The sequence below is a fragment of the Oncorhynchus tshawytscha genome, linkage group LG19 (genome assembly GCF_018296145.1).
Source record: "Oncorhynchus tshawytscha isolate Ot180627B linkage group LG19, Otsh_v2.0, whole genome shotgun sequence".
Taxonomy (NCBI): Eukaryota; Metazoa; Chordata; class Actinopteri; order Salmoniformes; family Salmonidae; genus Oncorhynchus; species Oncorhynchus tshawytscha.
Window position 1 is genome coordinate 41,726,472 of NC_056447.1, and position 18,945 is coordinate 41,745,416.

The window sequence follows — 18,945 nt, forward strand, 5'->3', positions numbered from 1 at the left end:
AAGAGATGCAGCCTCTCCTAATGCACTACACAGCTCAGCGTCACAGCCCAAGTGTTGAGAGAAGGGGTGAAGAGAGAAAAACGAGAGAGACACAAAAATGTTGGACAGAGAGAGGTGTTCATTTCCCCTCTAGCAGCCGTCATGTTGTGTGAGTTTTTGAAGGCTCCATGTGACAGCTGTCCTGTGCCGTGACCTTTCCCCAATCGAGTCAATTTATTTGTTCTAATTAACCTAGGTTGGGCCCAAATTCCTTCACTAATTATGCTATTCATCTTCCTGTGTCAAGGCAAAAAGGCAAGGCAACTTATCCACAGGAAGGTTTCTGGTCCCCTCAATACAGGAAGGTGAGGGGTATCTCAGTGAGGGTTAACAGAGAGCACACAGAGAGAGAGAGAGAGAGAGAGAGAGAGGGAGACACGCACACAGAGGGCCAGGGTGTGGGATTATGGAGGAGAAATAATCAGAGTTCCTTGCCCTCTTTTTCCAGGCTGGCGGAGAAGCCCTTTCAATGAGCTGGTTCAGCCCAGACGAGCTCCAGCCAGCTCCAGCGTCTGTTTATGTAGACATTGTGGACTAATTTCAAGCCCTGAGCCATGCAGTATTTTGCTGGGATTTTTTTTCACAGGGAATGTGTACATCACCGAGCTACAGACCTGAGCTCCACACTCTGGGGTTGTTTCGGCCAGGAAGACAAGCGGGCAGAGAACTAACCAAACTCCCTACCTGGAGTCGCACAGAAGGATTAAGAGCAAATAATGAAGAATAACACACCAACAAGAGCACAGTTCTTCTCACAGTATAGTTTTCGCAAATTATTTCAATATGTCGCATGGGAGAAAATAATGAAGCAGTGGCAAATGACTGACTCACAATCATTACTTATTAAGGGTCAAATGGTGCTCGCCACACTTCTTCAGAATTTGAAAACACAATGTAGAAAGAGGGTAGAATTGATATTAAAGTCACATAAATTGTTGCATCAGTGCCTATCAAAGTCCCCAATAATCGTTGATAAAGTTGCAAAGGGGTGAAATTACATAGTGTGGTTGGTAATAGATAAAGAGATGATACTTTACTCAGTGTTAAGTAAACATGCTTGAGGTTCATATCTTTTCACAGCCATCAATTTATTTAGACTGCATTATGTTGTGTATTGGTAGAACTTTGCTGCCACCCAGTGGTAATGAGTATGCATGTTTGAAAGAGAACTGAATACAGTTTAAGTGATGTCCTATCCTTTCAAGAAGGCTAACAAACAGCTGAGGAAAGAGAAGTGCAAACATACAATGACACTGTCTGCTGTGTAACATGCATTACCAATAATAATCACTTTCACATGGACATTAAACACCATTAATTACCTTTCATAAAGATATACATGTAACTGCCAAAATAATGGAAACACTTGAGTAAATGAGGGATGCAAAGTGTATTGAAAGCAGGTGCTTCCACACAGGTGTGGTTCCTAAGTTAATTAAGCAATTAACCTCTACGGGGTCGGTGTCGTCGTCCTGTGGCAAGTAGTCTTGTGGTTGTGGACATTAGTTTTTGCCAGTAGTTGTGTGGTTGTGGTCAGAAGGTTTGTGGTTCAGTAACTGTGATCAGTAGTTGTGGTTAGTAGTAGTGGTCAGTAGTTTTGTAGTTCAGTAGTTGTGGTCAGAAGTTGTGTTCATTAGTTGTGTTGTTCAGCAGTTGTAGAGTTCAGTAGTTATGTTGAGTTATGTGGTTGTGGTCAGTGGTTGTGGTCAGTGGTTGTGGTCAGTAGTTGTGGTTAGTAGTAGTGGTCAGTAGTTTTGTAGTTCAGTAGTTGTGGTCAGAAGTTGTGTTCATTAGTTGTGTTGTTCAGCAGTTGTAGAGTTCAGTAGTTATGTTGAGTTATGTGGTTGTGGTCAGTGGTTGTGGTCAGTCGTTTTGTGGTTGTGGTCAGTAGTTGTGTGGTTATGGTAAGTAGTTGTGGTCACTCTTAATCCTCATCATAATTTTTACCTACACTGCCACATGTGCTCCTCTGCATTTAAAAAATATAGAATATTTTACCTTTTATTTAACTAGGCAAGACAGTTAAAAACAAATTCTTATTTTCAATGACGGCCTAGGAACAGTGCATTAACTGCCTTGTTCAGGGGCAGAACGACAGATTTGTACCTTGTCATCTGTCAGTATCCATAGCAACGGCTCCATTTGGGCTGCTCAATGATGAGACATTTAGCTAACTTTGTCAATCTAAATTCTGAGAAACAGCTGTAAACTTTTATTGGTAGAAGATATCTGTTCCAATCTTTTATTCGAAATGCAGAGAAATAGAGGAAGGTTTCATACGCTCTAAGCTTCTGTCTAACTGGCTGGGGAAGTGGTACAAATGTCCATTGTTTATAAATAAAGTTACAGAAAATGTTGTTGATGCAGTTATTAAAACAGCTGTAATTTTGTATCAGAATGAGATATTTTTGTTCAAATGAAAGATTTGAATAGCAGAGAAGCTGATTTGTGTCAAAGGTTACATTGTTGCATTTGCAGTGAATGGAATGTCGGAAGTGATGCTATCACAATGGGGCATTTATAATCTTGAGGAAATGCCATGAAAAGTGAATGAAGATGGATTTAAAAAATGACAAAGTTTAATATTTTAAAAAGTTAAAAAGATATGAAAAAGTTGTATTCGAGCACATTATTCCAGACCATTTATGACTTTTCTAGCTTAAATGTTGAAGGAGGAGTAGCATTACAAATAATAATAATACTATTTAGAATGGGACGTATGACAAACGTTTGCTTCGCAAGTCCCATTAATAATTCATCTTGAATTAAATCCCATCTGGGCTATGTTTTAGCACTGCTTCAACACACAAGAGAAATACTAAATAGACAGTTGAAGGCATTGGTCAAAATATCAGCTAAGGAAACTAAATAAACAAGACTACTGTTACAAGTTTACAAAAAAATCAGCACAGGATGGTTCTGAGTTTTGATAGAATCACCAAAGACTATCTCTGAGTAAACCACAACCATCTGAAAAATTACATGACAATAGAGGTTAGGGGAATTGGCTGGGCTTACACCACATACATACAGACGGGCAAAAAAGTATTTAGTCAGCCACCAGTTGTGGAAGTTCTCCCACTTAAAAATATGAGAGAGGCCTGTAATTTTCATCATAGGTACACTTCAACTATGACAGACAAAATGAGAAGGAAAAAAAAAATCCGGAAAATCACATTGTCGGATTTTTTAATGAATTTTATTTGCAAATTATGGTGGAAAATAAGTATTTGGTCAATAACAAAAGTTTCTCAATACTTTGTTATATACCTTTTGTTGGCAATGACAGAGGTCAAATGTTTTCTGTAAGTCTTCACAAGGTTTTCACACACTGTTGCTGGTATTTTGGCCCATTCCTCCATGCAGATCTCCTCTAGAGCAGTGATGTTTTGGGGCTGTTGCTGGGCAACACGGACTTTCAACTCCCTCCAAAGATTTTCTATGGGGTTGAGATCTGGAGACTGGCTAGGCCACTCCAGGACCTTGAAATGCTTCTTACGAAGCCACTCCTTCGTTGCCCGGGCGGTGTGTTTGGGATCATTGTCATGCTGAAAGACCCAGCCACGTTTCATCTTCAATGCCCTTGCTGATGGAAGGAGGTTTTCACTCAAAATCTCACGATACATGGCCCCATTCATTCTTTCCTTTACACGGATCAGTCGTCCTGGTCCCTTTGCAGAAAAACAGCCCCAAAGCATGATGTTTCCACCCCCATGCTTCACAGTAGGTATGGTGTTCTTTGGATGCAACTCAGCATTCTTTGTCCTCCAAACACGACGAGTTGAGTTTTTACCAAAAAGTTATATTTTGGTTTCATCTGACCATATGACATTCTCCCAATCTTCTTCTGGATCATCCAAATCCTCTCTAGCAAACTTCAGACAGGCCTGGACATGTACTGGCTTAAGCAGGGGGACACGTCTGGCACTGCAGGATTTGAGTCCCTGGCGGCGTAGTGTGTTACTGATGGTAGGCTTTGTTACTTTGGTCCCAGCTCTCTGCAGGTCATTCACTAGGTCCCCCCGTGTAGTTCTGGGATTTTTGCTCATCGTTCTGGTGATCATTTTGACCCCACGGGGTGAGATCTTGCGTGGAGCCCCAGATCGAGGGAGATTATCAGTGGTCTTGTATGTCTTCCATTTCCTAATAATTGCTCCCACAGTTGATTTCTTCAAACCAAGCTGCTTAACTATTGCAGATTCAGTCTTCCCAGCCTGGTGCAGGTCTACAATTTTGTTTCTGGTGTCCTTTGACAGCTCTTTGGTCTTGGCCATAGTGGAGTTTGGAGTGTGACTGTTTGAGGTTGTGGACAGGTGTCTTTTATACTGATAACAAGTTCAAACAGGTGCCATTAATACAGGTAACGAGTGGAGGACGGAGGAGCCTCTTAAAGAAGAAGTTCTAGGTCTGTGAGAGCCAGAAATCTTGCTTGTTTGTAGGTGACCAAATACTTATTTTCCACCATAATTTGCAAATAAATTCATAAAAAATCCTACAATGTGATTTTCTGGATTTTTTTTCTCATTTTGTCTGACATAGTTGAAGTGTGCCTATGATGAAAATTACAGGCCTCTCATCTTTTTAAGTGGGAGAACTTGCACAATTGGTGGCTGACTAAATACTTTTTTGCCCCAATGTACATACATACATACAGTTGAAGTCGGAAGTTTACATACACCTTAGCCAAATACATTCAAACTCAGTTTTTCACAATTCCTGACATTTAATCCAAGTAAAGATACCCTGTCTTAGGTCAGTTAGGATCACCAATTTATTTTTAGAATGTGAAATGTCCGAATAATAGTACAGAGAATTATTTATTTCAGTTTATATTTCTTTCATCACATTCCCAGTGGGTCAGAAGTTTGCATACACTCAATTAGTATTTGGAAGCAATGCCTTTAAATTGTTTAACTTGGGTCAAATGTTTCGGGTAGCCTTCCACATGCTTCCCACAATAAGTTGGGTGAATTTTGGCCCATTCCTCCTGACAGAGCTGGTGTAACTGAGTCAGGTTTGTAGGCCCCCTTGCTCACACACGCTTTTTCAGTTCTGCCCACAAATTTTCTATGGGATTGAGGTCAGGGCTTTGTGATGGCCACTCCAATACCTTGACTTTCTTGTCGTTAAGCTATTTTTCTACAACTTTGTAAGTATGATCGGGGTCAATGTCCATTTGGAAGACCCATTTGCAATCAAGCATTAACTTCCTGACTGATGTCTTGAGATGTTGTTTGAATGTATCCACATAATTGTCCTCCCTCATGATGCCCTCTATTTTGTGAAGTGCACCAGTCCCTCCTGCAGCAAAACACCCCCACAACAGGATGCTGCCACCCCCGAGCTTCATGGTTGGGATGGTGTTATTCAGCTTGCAAACCTCCCCCTTTTTCCTCCAAACATACTGGTTATTATGGCCAAACAGTTCTATTTTTGTTTCATCAGACCAGAGTACAGTTCTCCAAAAAGTACGATCTTTGTCCCCATGTGCAGTTGCAAACCGTAGTCTGGCTTACTTATGGGGCGGTTTTGGAGCAGTGGCTTCTTCCTTGCTGAGCGGCCTTTCGGGTTATGTCAATATAGGACTCATTTCACTGTGGATATAGATACGTTTGTACCTGTTTCCTCCAGCATCTTCACAAGGTCCTTTGCTGTTGTTCTGGGATTGATTTGCACTTTTCACACCAAAGAACGTTCATCTCTAGAAGACAGACTGCGTCTCCTTCCTGAGCGGTATGACGGCTGCGTGGTCCCATTGTGTTTATACTTGCATACTATTCTTTGTACAGATGAACATGGTACCTTCAGGCTGTTTAAAGGCACAGTCAACTTAGTGTATGTAAACTTCTGACCCACTGGAATTGTGATACGATGAGTTAAAAGTGAAATAATCTGTCTGTAAACAATTGTTGGAAAAATCACTTGTGTCATGCACACAGTAGATGTCCTAACCGACTTGCCAAAACTATAGTTTGTTAACAAGAAATTTGCTGAGTGGTTGAAAAACGAGTTTTAATGACTCCAACCTAAGTGCATATAAACTTCCGACTTCAACTGAGATATATATATATATATTGGTAGAATATATATACGAGAGTTGAAGTCGTATGTATATATACATGCACACACACACACACACACACACGGTCAAGTTTGGACACACCTACTCCAGTGTTTTTCTTATGGACTGCCACAGGAAAGGAAGACCCAGAGTTACCACTACTGCAGAGGATAAGTTCAATAGAGTTACCAGCCTCAGAAATTGCAGCCCAAATAAATGCTTCTGAGTTCAAGTAGACACATCTCAACATCTGAAGTCATTTAATGAAGTGGCGCTGAGTTTGGAAGAAGCCAGTGTGCTCGCTCTGACAGAATGGAAAATGTCTGCGCTATGTAGCGAGCAGCAGGAGGAGTGTGTCCTGATACCCAGTCACCTCCACACCGCCGAGCACAAGAAACACATTCAGACCAAGGAGTATCTGTTCCCCAGCCACCTACAGCACGCGTACAGCCTGGATGGAGCTGCAGCAATATGCACAGGCACACTTGTGCGTGCACACACACACACACACACACACACACACACACACACACACACATACACATACACACAGTACCGGTCAAGTTTGGACACACCTACACCAAGATTTTTCTTATTTGGACCGCCACAGGAAAGGAAGACCCAGAGTTACCACTACTGCAGAGGATAAGTTCAATTGAGTTACCAGCCTCAGAAATTGCAGCCCAAATAAATGCTTCAGAGTTCAAGTAGACACATCTCAACATCTGTTCAGAGGACACTGCGTGAATCAGATTGGATTAAATTATTTTTTCCCCTCATCTACACACAATACCCCATAATGACAAAGCAAAAACAGGTTTAGAAAGGTTTGCAAATATATATAGGGGAATTCTCAGCACTACCACATACGCATCAGTAGCATTTACAAGAAAGAGAAAAAAAAACAATGAGCCACTCCTTAAAGCAGCTGCGATGACTGCCACACACACACAAAAAAATTATTTACTGATCACTTCACAACCTACTGTACCCTGTCAAAAAGCTTTCTGGCGTATTGCTCTGAACAAATGAAAATATTAGTATTTTACCATAGGCTTTATGTTACAAATTATAACTTGAAGCTGTCACAAGTACAACATGTATAGAAAAAAATTAAAAGACCCTTTAATGTTTGTATACTTATTTCTGTGTCACTGCGGTGATATCTCTTTGTTGGGATTTGAGATACGACAGGAAATGGTGACGTCAATCTGTTTCTACTAAAGCGGTTTGATATCTGAAGGGCAATTACACAATAACAGATGAGACTCAGATTATTCACTTCAAAATGTATACACATTTACTTGAAGAACTGTGTAGATGCAAAGTTTGGTAACAGAATGACAGCACAAACCGTCACTCTGTTACCAAACTTTGAATCTGCACTGTTCTTCAAGTAAATTTGTTTTTGAAAAGTTTTAAATTGTTAAAAGTAGTCTTTGGTTTTGCAATCATTGGTTTTTGTTTGACAAACATTTTAAATGGAACATCTGAGTCTCAGCATCATTCTGTTACCATGGAATTGCCCAACATTGACTTATGAAAGTGAAAAAATGTGTCATTTCCTTCTTGAAAATTTTTAAAAAAGATTCCAGATAATCCCCTTTCTGTCTGCATCACACTGCAAAGTTGTGATTTCACACAAAGAAAAAACATTCCTGTGAATGATCATATTTGGGTTCGAGCTGCTGAACAAGCATAACAAAGGCATTCTAAGGGAAATTATTTTGGTGATTGTAAAATAGAAAAATATATTCTCCACATAGCGTTGTATGAGATCTTCTTGGCAATAGCCTTCATTTCTCAGAACAAGAATAGACTGACGAATTTCAGAAGAAGGTTATTTGTTTCTGGCCATTATGAGCTGGTAATCGAACCAACAAATGCTGATGCTCCAGATACTCAACTAGTCTAAAGAAGACCAGTTTTATTGCTTCTTTAGTCAAGACAACAGTTTTCAGCTGTGCTAACATAATTGCAAAAGGGTTTTCTAATGATCAATTAGCCTTTTAAAATGATAAACTTGGATTAGCTAACACAACGTGCCATTGGATCACAGAAGTGATGGTTGCTGATAATGGGCCTCTGTACGCCTATGTAGATATTCCATAGAAAATATGCAGTTTCCAGCTACAGTAGTCATTTACAACATTAACAATGTCTACACTGTATTTCTGATCAATTTGATGTTATTTTAATGGACAAATAAAATGTTATTTTCTTTCAAAAACAAGGACATTTCTAAGTGACCTCAAACTTTTGAACGGTAGTGTAGATATATTCCAGACTGACATTGCTTGTTCAGATGATTTTTTATTATTTTGGGGATTTGTGGGTATTGTTTTGTATTGTTAGTGTATTCTCATTGACAGGGCTGTAGTGGAGCAGGTTGAGAGCTTCAACTTCCTTGGTGTCCACATGACCAACAAACTATTATTGTCCAAACACACCAAGCCACTTGTGAAAAGGGCCAGGCAGGGACACGTCATGTCCCCAGCCCCCGCTGGTCCTCAGAATACCGCACTGGTAGAAACATAAGTATATCACTGCATCTTCGAATACATCTGCAAAATATGTGTTCGCGTCCATTCAAATTTGATATCATCTACTGTATATACTAGAATCTCAGACACACCTCTCACTGTATTCTGGCTCTAATATATAGTTGAAGTCGGAAGTTTACAAACACTTAGGTTGGAGTCATTAAAACTTTTTTTTCAACAAATTCACAAATTTCTTGTTAACAAACTATAGTTTTGGCAAGTCGGTTAGGACATCTACTTTGTGCATGACACAAGTAATTTTTCCAACAATTGTTTACAGACAGATTATTTCACTGTATCACAATTCCAGTGGGTCAGAAGTTTACATACACTAATTTGTCTGTGCCTTTAAACAGCTTGGAAAATTCCAGAAAATGATGTCATGGCTTTAGAAGCTTTGGATAGGCTAATTGACATAATTTGAGTCAATTGGAGGTGTACTTGTTGATGTTTTTCAAGGCCTACATTTAAACTCAGTGCCTCATTGCTTGACATCATGGGAAAATCTAAAGAAATCAGCCAAGACCTCAGAAAAAACATTGTAGACCTCCACAAGTCTGGCTCATCCTTGGGAGCAATTTCCAAATGCCAGAAGGTACCACATTTAACTGTATAAACAATAGTATGCAAGTATAAACACCATGGCAACACGCAGCCGGCATACTGCTCAGGAAGGAGACGTGTTCTGTCTCCTAGAGATGTACGTTCTTTGGTGTGAAAAGTGCAAATCAATCCCAGAACAACAGCAAAGGACCTTGTGAAGATGCTGGAGGAAACGGGTACAAAAGTACTCAGTTTTTCACAATTCCTGACATTTAATCCTAGTAAAAATTCCCTGTCTTAAGTCAGTTAGGATCACCAATTTATTTTTAGGATGTGAAATGTCAGAATAATAGTAGAGATAATTATTTCTTTCAGCTTTTATTTCTTTCATCACATTGGATTCCCAGTGGATCAGAAGATTACATACACTCAATTAGTATTTGATAGCATTGCCTTTAAATTGTTTAACTTGGGTCAAACGTTTCGGGTAGCCTTCCACAAGTTTCCCACAATAAGTTGGGTGAATTCTGTCCCATTCCTCCTGACAGAGCTGGTGTAACAGAGTCAGGTTTGTAGGCCTCCTTGCTCGCACACGCTTTCTCAGTTCTGCCCACAAATGTTCTATGGGATTGAGGTCAGGTCTTTGTGATTCCCGCTCCAATACCTTGACTGTGTTGTTCGTAAGCAATTTTGCCACAACTTTGGAAGTACGCTTGGGGTCATTGTCCATTTGGAAGACCCATTTGCGACCAATCTTTAACTTCCTGACTGATGTCTTGAGATGTTGCTTCAATATATCAACATAATTTCCCATCCTCATGATGCCATTGATTTTGTGACGTGCACCAGTCCCTCCTGCAGCAAAGTACCCACACAACATGATGCTGCCACCCCGTGCTTCACGGTTGGGATGGTGTTCTTCGGCTTGCAAGCCTCCCCCTTTTTCATCCAAACATAACGATGGTCATTATAGCCAAACAGTTCTATTTTTGTTTCATCATTTGTTTCATCAGAGGAAAATTTCTCCAAAAAGTACAATCTTTGTCCCCATGTGCATTTGCAAACCGTAGTCTGGCTTTTTTATGTCGGTTTTGGAACAGTGGCTTCCTCCAGCATCTTCACAAGGCTGGGTTATGTCAATATAGGACTCATTTCACTGTGAATATAGATACGTTTGTACCTGTTTCCTCCAGCATCTTCACAAGGTCCTTTGCTGTTGTTCTGGGATTGATTTGCACTTTTCACACCAAAGTATGTTTATCTCTAGGAGACAGAACACGTCTCCTTCCTGAGCGGTATAACAGCTGCGTGGTCCCATGGTGTTTATGCTTGCGTACTATTCTTTGTACAGATGAACGTGGTACCGTCAGGTGTTTGGAAATTGTTCCCAAGGATGAGCCAGACTTGTGGAGGTCTACTATTATTTTTCTGAAGTCCTGGCTGATTTTGGCTGAGTATGAAGGTAGGCCTTGAAATACATCCACAGGTACACCTCCAATTGACTCAAATGATGTCAATTAGCCTATCAGAAGCTTCAAAAGCCATGACAAAATTTTCTGGAATTTTCCAAGCTGTTTAAAGGCACAGTCAACTTAGTGTATGTAAACTTCTGAACCACTGGAATTGTGATAGAGTGAATTATATTTGAAACAATGCCTGTAAACAACTGTTGGAAAAATCACTTGTGTCATGCACAAGGTAGATATCCTAACTGACTTGCCAAAACTATAGTTTGTTAACAAGACATTTGTGGAGTGGTTGAAAAACTAGTTTTAATGACTCCAATCTAAGTGCATATAAACTTCCGACTTCAACTGGATGTGCGAACTCCTTCAGGACTTTTGGAAAAGCATTCCTCATGAAGCTGGTTGAGAGATTGCCAAGAGTGTGCAAAGCTGTCATCATGGCAAAGGGTGGCTACTTTGAAGAATCTCAAATATAAAATAGATTTTGATTTGTTTAACACTTTTTTGGTTACTACAGGATTCCATATGTGTTATTTCATAGTTTTTATTTGTTCACTATTATTCTACAGTGTAGAAAATAGTAAATATGTCTCCTGCAAGATAGACACTACTATATAACTATAAATAACTAGGCCTACACACAGACATCTCCCTCCCTGCCAGAAGACAAAGTGTTCCAATCCTGAGCCCTTCTGACAGGAAGCTTTAGCCCTCCCCCCGAATCCCCCGTCCTTCACTAGAGGTGGCGTACCGAATATGTACAGTGCCTACAGACGTCACGTTGTACAATGAAGGCTGTACCCACATCCTTTGTTCTAGCCCCAGACCTAAGATGGCTTCTACATCTTCCCACCTCCCCACTGGTGTCTGTAGCAGAGTAACGACAGGAAGAACAATTACCTACTAGAGCTTTTCTGTTCTGAACTAATAGCTTAAAGTAGAAAATCACACAAAGTTTTCCTTTGGTATTTTACATCTTTGAACTGTGGGATTGTTGTACAAATCTCTCCTCTGGGACCCCCAGCTGTTCCATGTGTTTTGACTATTCCACATCTAGCACGCCTGATTCAACTTGTCAGTTAAGGTTTCAAACTTGCAAATGTTCTACATAGTTTGCGCAGAAAACTTGGTAATTAACTAGAATTACCATAATCTATTGCGTGGTAACTTGTCCGTTCTGTGTTTCTTTTAAGCCTGCTATGTAAGAGAGAAGAATGCTTGATCAGGAGGGGATACATACATATAGCAGTTTCTTCGCGAGGTATCTCTACCTGAAAATACATGATCTAAGTGAGTGATAGCTGGTATTCAGCAGTCATAAAAGTATGCCTTATTTACTTTGAAAAACTGCTAAAATTGTGATTTTGTCAGACAGCATAATGAAGTAATCAAATAAAACAAATGTAATATACATATCAACTGAAATATTTTCTTAAAGTAATATGAATAACTGATAGTTAATAAATGATAAGCTGTCATGGGCAGTCACTACCATAATGGGCCTTTTATTAATTGTTTTATTCTGTCGTTACAACATTCAACATAGTGCATTTAATGTTGAAAAAAATAATTGAAAATCATGATTATTTTTTAATAATCGAACCAAAACCGAAGCACTACTAATAGCCTCCCTATTTTTCCTTCCTTCCATTTGTTAACTATTAATTTAAGAAATATTAAGAAATATATTAGGGAAATAGACACATCCAAGTAGCCTAAGTCATTCGTCCAGTCAGTCTCCATTCAAGCAAGACTCCATTCAAGTAAGACTCAGATGTTCAAGTCAGAACAAATTGTTATTTACAATGACGGCAGTAGGTTAACTGCCTTGTTCAGGAGCATTACACCAGCTCTATTGTCACGCGCATCATTTTGACTATGCAGGCTCGTTCACACAATCTGAACACATCTGGAACAAACCCACAACCTTTCTCAATTTCGAAAATCATTTAACGCTGCATAGGATTAATGGTAAAGTAACTTTTATATTGTTACAAAAAGCGCCGTGGCTGATGAGCAGCAATGGACTTGTGTGAGCCACAGCTGTAGCGGACACCTACTGTACAGCCACACATTTGACAGTCGTAACAAAGCAGCGAGATGCAGAATCTTGCGTAGCCTCTTCGCTCCAGCAGCGGGAGAACTACAGATTTGCGCAACAATGGGCTGGCGATTATCACGACAGTTTTGTGGTTGGTTGTTATTGAAGAACAATTACAGCTGAAAATGTAGCTTTGAGACACAACATCGAGAGTCTATGCTCCCGATGTTGTATCCCAAAGCTACTGAAAACATGTTTTTTTGTGTTACAATAGTGAAAAAGGGGACATTAATTGTGTAATTTATGCTGTTCACGGAATTTGTTAACTCTCACCGGATGTCTGCCAAAAATTGTACTTGCGCTCGAGCTCAATCCATCAACAGCCTAACGTTATTACTATCAGCCTACAATTGATGTAGAAAGATATATATTTTGTAGAAAAATGTTTTGTGACAAAATATACCCTAGTTTTCCCTTAGTCTTACCTTAGTGAAGTCTTCAAGTCCTGCGTTGTTTCCAACGATAAATCTCTTTTGTAATGATAAAATAAATTGTTTTTCACACAACGTGCAAGACTTGTTTACAAAGTTTCTGCCAGATCTCCGATTGGTCCCCGTAATATAAAGGCAACGCCCCAAACCCGTCACTGTCGGATAATTACTATAGCCTAAACTGTTTCATCAAAATTACACTAGGTGGTGGTCTTTACCCAAAATTGAAGAACAGTATAGTGGGATACCGTTAATGGTTTATAAATATATCCCAAATCCACTTACAAATAGTTGTGCATCCCAATATTGCAACCTAACCCCCCCTATCTGAGATATCTAATGCAGCCCTTATCCTCCACATGCAACACGCGTTCTGCCAGTCACATTCTGTTAAAGGTCTTCAAAGCAAACACATTCCTGGGTCGCTCAACTTTTCAGTTCGCTGCAGCAAACACTCACACTGGACAGTTTCATCTCAATATCTTCATTCAAAGACGCAATCATGGACACTCTTACTGACAGTTGTGGATGCTTTTGCGTGATGTATTGTTGTCTTTACCTTCTTGCCCCTTGTGCTGTTGTCTGTGCCCAATAATGTTTGTACCCTGTTTTTTTGTGCTCCTACCATGCTATGTTGTTGTCTTAGGTATCTCCTTATATGTAGTGTTGTGTTGTCTCGCTTGTAGTAATGTGTGTTTTGTCCTATATTTTTAATAATGTATTTGTATTTTTAAACCCAGACACCGTCTCGCAGGAGGCCTTTTGCTAGGTGTCATTGTAGGTAAGAATTTGTTCTTAAATTACTTGCGTAGTTAAATAAATGTTAAATAAATAAAACATAATAAAATAATGCTAATATAACGACCTGCTTCATATGTACATTACTTGTATCCTGCCATAGGCATATCTTTAAAGCAATTTGCAATATTGTGGCCTAATTTGGGGCGGCAGTTAGCCTAGTGGTTTAGAACGTTGGACTGGTAACCGAAAGGTTGCAAAATTGAATCCCGAACTGACAAGGTCGGTCGTTCTGCCCCTGAACAAGGCAGTTAACCCACTGTTCCTAGTTCGTCATTGAAGATAGGAAGTTGTCCTTAACTGACTTGCCTAGTTAAATAAAGGTAAAATATATGTATGTGCAAATATATTAGCTGTTGCTCAATGGTTATTTAAATGTAAAAATTAACCCCATGGGCTGTCCTATTTTACCCTCATCATAACCTAGAATAAGATATGTTTTTACAAACAATGTAAAACATTGTATATTGTAACTTCAAAGTGAAAAGCCATGGATGGTCATTCATTGCACTCCTGAACCCCTCTATTACGTTTCTCTACATCCTCAGCAAATCAAGTGGTGGGGCTGCCATTTGGCAGAACATTTGATTAAAGAGATTCTCTGGTACTTTTGTATACTTTTTAGCCAGTAGTTCAGAAGTAGTGCTCCTGAGCCAAAAGGTCCCTGAAAATGGGTATTACATCACATAAACTACATTACCAAATGTATGTGGACACTTGCTTGTCAAACATCTCATTCCAAAATCATGGGCATTAATATGGAGTTGTTTCCCCTTTGCACCTATAACAGCCTCCACTCTTCTGGGAAGGCTTTCCACTAGATGTTGGAACATTGCTGCAAGGATATGCTTCCATTCAGCCACAAGAGCATTAGTGAGGTTGAGCACTGCTGTTAGGCGATTAGGCCTGGCTCACAGTCGGTGTTCCAGTTCATCCCAAAGGTGTTCGATGGGGTAGAGGTCAGGGCTCTGTGTACGCCAGTTAAATTCTTCCACACCGATCTCGACAATCCATGAAAAACAGCCCCAAACCATTATTCCTCACCCACCAAACTTTACAGTTGGCACTATGCATTTGCCCAGGTAGTGTTCTCCAGGCATCCTCTAAACGCAGATTTGTCCGTCAGACTGGCAAATGATGTCACTTTAATAACTCTACCAACATGTACATATTACCTCAATTATATCGACCAACTGGTGCACTCGCACATTGAATCTGTACCTGTACCCCCTATATATAGCCTCGTTATTTTATTTTATTTTTTAAGGTAATTAAAAAAACATTTTTTTTTTACTGTATTGTCAGACTGACAGATGGTGAAGAGTGATTCATCACTCCAGAAAATGCATTTCCACTACTTAGAGTCCAATGGTGGCAAGCTTTACACCACTCCAGACGATGTTTGTCATTGCACATGGTGATCTAAGACTTGTGTGCGGCTGCTCTGCCATGTAAACCCATTTCATGAAGCTCCCGACAAACAGTTCTTGTGCTGTTCTTGTGCAGGTCTTGTTCTTTCTTCTCTCGGAGGACCTGAGCCCTAGGACATGATGACTCCTTGCTGTCCCCAGTCCACCTGGCCGTGCTGCTGCTCCAGTTTCAACTGTTCTGCCTTATTATTATTCGACCATGCTGGTCATTTATGAACATTTGAACATCTTGGCTATGTTCTGTTATAATCTCCACCTGGCACAGCCAGAAGAGGACTGGCCACCAATGGTTGCGTGCCACATCATAAACTGTGTAATCGACTGACATGTTGCTATAGCATATTACGTGGTTAGCTGATACGTAAAATACCTATCCAGCCTTTGTACGATCTGGCAGGCGTCAGCAACGCCTGGGCATAGGAACGCGCCCATTCAGATGCGCGAGATACAAGACTTCGCCCTCACACAGTCTCTGTACATGTGTATGGGTTCGCTTCACCCTGTTAAAGGGTGGTAGCCAGGGGACTAAAACAGTTGAGCCTCGCGTTTAAATGCTCTTAGTTGTTACCGAAATTTACCCATTATGCTGTTTACGTCCTGCATCTATGTCATATCGCTGAGTCTACCTTTAATTTACAATTTGGAGCACCTGGGGCCAATAGCTCTGGCATGTTACACTATGAAGCAAACAAAAAAGTTTAGGACAACATATAAAGTGCATGCACGTGTATACATCCGACATTATGGTGTTGCATTCGTAATTTGGGTTTAATAGTGGGAGATGATTGATTGTCATAAACATATGACGTTCTAGACTGAGTGGTCATTTTTTTGTCATCTGAAACGTTTACGTAATTTATCGTTTCGCATTCGGCTTTTTCCGTGTGTGGTGGACATAGTCCCCGCCCAACTTTCTGCCTGCGTTGTTTGGGGACACTATGAAGATGGCGGCAGCCTCGCTGTATTGTGTCTGCCAGCAGTCGTATGATGTTAGCCGGTTTATGATTGAATGCGACATTTGTAAGGACTGGTTTCATGGCAGGTAAGGAGCCGACATATTCCTTAATGACATGTACGAAAATGACAAAAGTGCGTCAAATTGTATTGCGATGTCAGTCTGTGGTTCAATCAAGACAGCGCAGCGCGAGCACCTAGTGTGAGCGAACGGATCTCGGCGGAGGTCCAACTCGGTTACTCTTACCCCCAGCCAGTTTCTTGTATGCCTACAAACGACGATTCGGTAGTTGACATCGGAGTAATGAGATTGCTAGCTATTTCAGTCTTTGGTTAAGAGTTGGACAGTTGGTTTGTCAGCCAATTGTACTTTATTAGCTGTAGTAGATGAAGCTCTGTCAGAAACTTTCAATCAAGCATGACTACTGTTAGTTGCTCTGTTGTGTCAGTAACTAGTGCTTGTCGAGTTGGCAGCCACCCTGAACCTTCACCAGCTGTAGTTATGGCGCGACGATGTCAGATTATCCTGATCTTTTTCAGAGAACGTTAACTTTCGGTGGTTTTTTTGGGGGAGATAATGAGTTTTGCTGTCTACTCTTTGCCAGTAGAGGAAGTAGCCTGAATTATAGTGACATTATTTTGCTGTTGGGCAATGTTAGTCTCATCAGTGAGAAATTGACCAAAAAGGAGTGTAATGTTAAAATCGAGGAGGGAAATTTAAATGACCCAAATGAACAAATACGTGCACATGGTGAGAGCCATCTAGGGTTAGAAAGAAGAAACACATTTTAAAGGGAAATGCACATGTTTGACGTCCCTCAAACATCACATTTTTTTCTAAATAGGAAAGTTGACATGCTCAAACTCATAGTTCCCAATGGGGCAAGGATAAGACATTGCAATACATTATTTCAGCCACTGCTTGGTTCATGCCAATATGAGGCCACTCATCATGCATATCAGAGGTGGTCCACAGTACACCCATATCACTGCGCATTCTGTGATGTTTAGCTTTACAGAAAACAACATAACATTTTGGGCTTATGCAACTATGAAGTGTGGTGCCAGAAACTGAGCAAGGAATTCAAGGTGTCTGTCTGCTCCCTAAAAGGGATCAAGGCATGAATGCTGCACTACAACTAGTGTGTGTGTGTGTGTACGAACATGTGTTTATTGAAGGCTCTCTCAACAAAGGGATCGTAGTCAGGGGCTTGTCTGTTATGCCCTCTATTCCTCTGTGCCCCCAGGTCCGGATGGCTCCCCAGCATGGTAGATTATGTGGGCCCAGCCGCATCCCTTTTTGGTGGGGTTACCTTGCCTGAGCCTGTGTGTTGTCTCTATTGTTGGGAGCCCTCTCTTCCTCTGTAGTGTTGCCTGTCCCAATAGGATTATTCTGTCTAGCCGGTAGGCTGTGTTATTATCAGGCACTGAGCACACGCCAGTTGGGGAGCTGCAGGGGGGCGAGTGCTCAGGGGTGTGTTTTTGATATTCATGCCAGACATTAATCTTAAACTCTTACTGATTTGTACCATGCTGTACCCATTCCTGGATCTTTCTTCAGAGTTTCTCTCTCCTGGAGAGTGTTGCTTTCCTACTTCCTTTCAGTCAGTGCCATCGAAGATGCAAGTATTTAGATGGCTTCCTAGAATTCTGACTCTCAAAAGTGTGTGTGTGTGACTGACTGACTGACGAAGACTGATAGCACCGCCATTGGCCTTAGGCAAGTTCAGTGTTCCATTTATCAATGTCCCTCCAGGATGAAAACACCAGGGAGAGATGGATGGCCCATGTGATTAAATCCTTAAGTGTTTTAGTATGATTGGTCTGGTGGTTTACTCTATGTAGGCCACTACTATGTCATTATGATAACTCTGGGATGAGTTATATTATTTTAATGGTGTGTGTCTGTCCACATGTGCGAGAGGCTGACGTATCATGTAGATGTATTGCTTTACCTCTAATCATCCAGTGTTGCGCAGCCTTTCAATTCCAGTAATTGGTTTTGTGAGTCCATGTTTTATAGTAGCTATTGGAATGGTTTGTCTGTGTTAATCCAATTATATTAATCAATTCCATATCAATGGTTATTAAATAGGGAATGTAAATCAATCTGAATTAGGCGTACTGTCCATTACATTTTATGAATGAAGCACTGGGTGTAGTCAATTTCAGTATGGGCTTGGATAATACACATTTTAAAAGACTTGATGGCCTTCCATTCAGTGACAGTCTCATGAGAACTCTATTTTTTTCCTTCTCACTAAATGCATTGTAGCCCACTTGGTGTCTGCCTTGGGTTGTTTATGAAAATAGGACATTGAAGAAGCATAACTTGTAAATGATGGGACACACCATCTATGAAATACTTTATACATGTGGTTCCGGAGTTTATCCTGCTCAGGTTACAGGGTGAGGATTAACGCCTGCCATCAATCACATTTAGGCTGTAGTTGGGTCCAGGATTTCTGACCAATGGGCACTGACTTATAAAAACTCAGGCCCAATAGGCTAATCATACAAGGGGTTTGTTGTGTGTAGCCTATGTTCTCGACTTGCATCCTGTCACAGGAAGTTGGCCC

The 18,945-nt window shown here is 40.5% G+C and overlaps 2 protein-coding genes across 7 annotated transcripts in view; one reads left to right on the forward strand and one right to left on the reverse strand.

The window, feature by feature from the left end:
• The window catches only part of ccnd2a (cyclin D2, a), a 280,715-nt gene extending 267,440 nt beyond the window's left edge, over positions 1-13,275 (reverse strand). The window contains exon 1 of the mRNA XM_024379920.2: positions 13,179-13,275. The gene's annotated coding sequence lies outside the window, so the exon portion shown is untranslated. The remainder of the gene's footprint in view (positions 1-13,178) is intronic.
• A 3,042-nt stretch (positions 13,276-16,317) lies between these two features.
• The window catches only part of LOC112218787 (lysine-specific demethylase 7B), a 62,030-nt gene continuing 59,402 nt past the window's right edge, over positions 16,318-18,945 (forward strand). For 5 of the 6 annotated variants that reach the window (XR_002948664.2, XM_024379922.2, XM_024379924.2 and 2 more), the window contains exon 1: positions 16,318-16,454. Coding sequence is in view for 5 of the 6 variants with exons in the window: in XM_024379922.2 (XP_024235690.1) it covers positions 16,351-16,454 (104 nt within the window). In the remaining variant the exon portion in view is untranslated. The remainder of the gene's footprint in view (positions 16,455-18,945) is intronic. The other variant, XM_024379923.2, reaches the window with a different exon arrangement.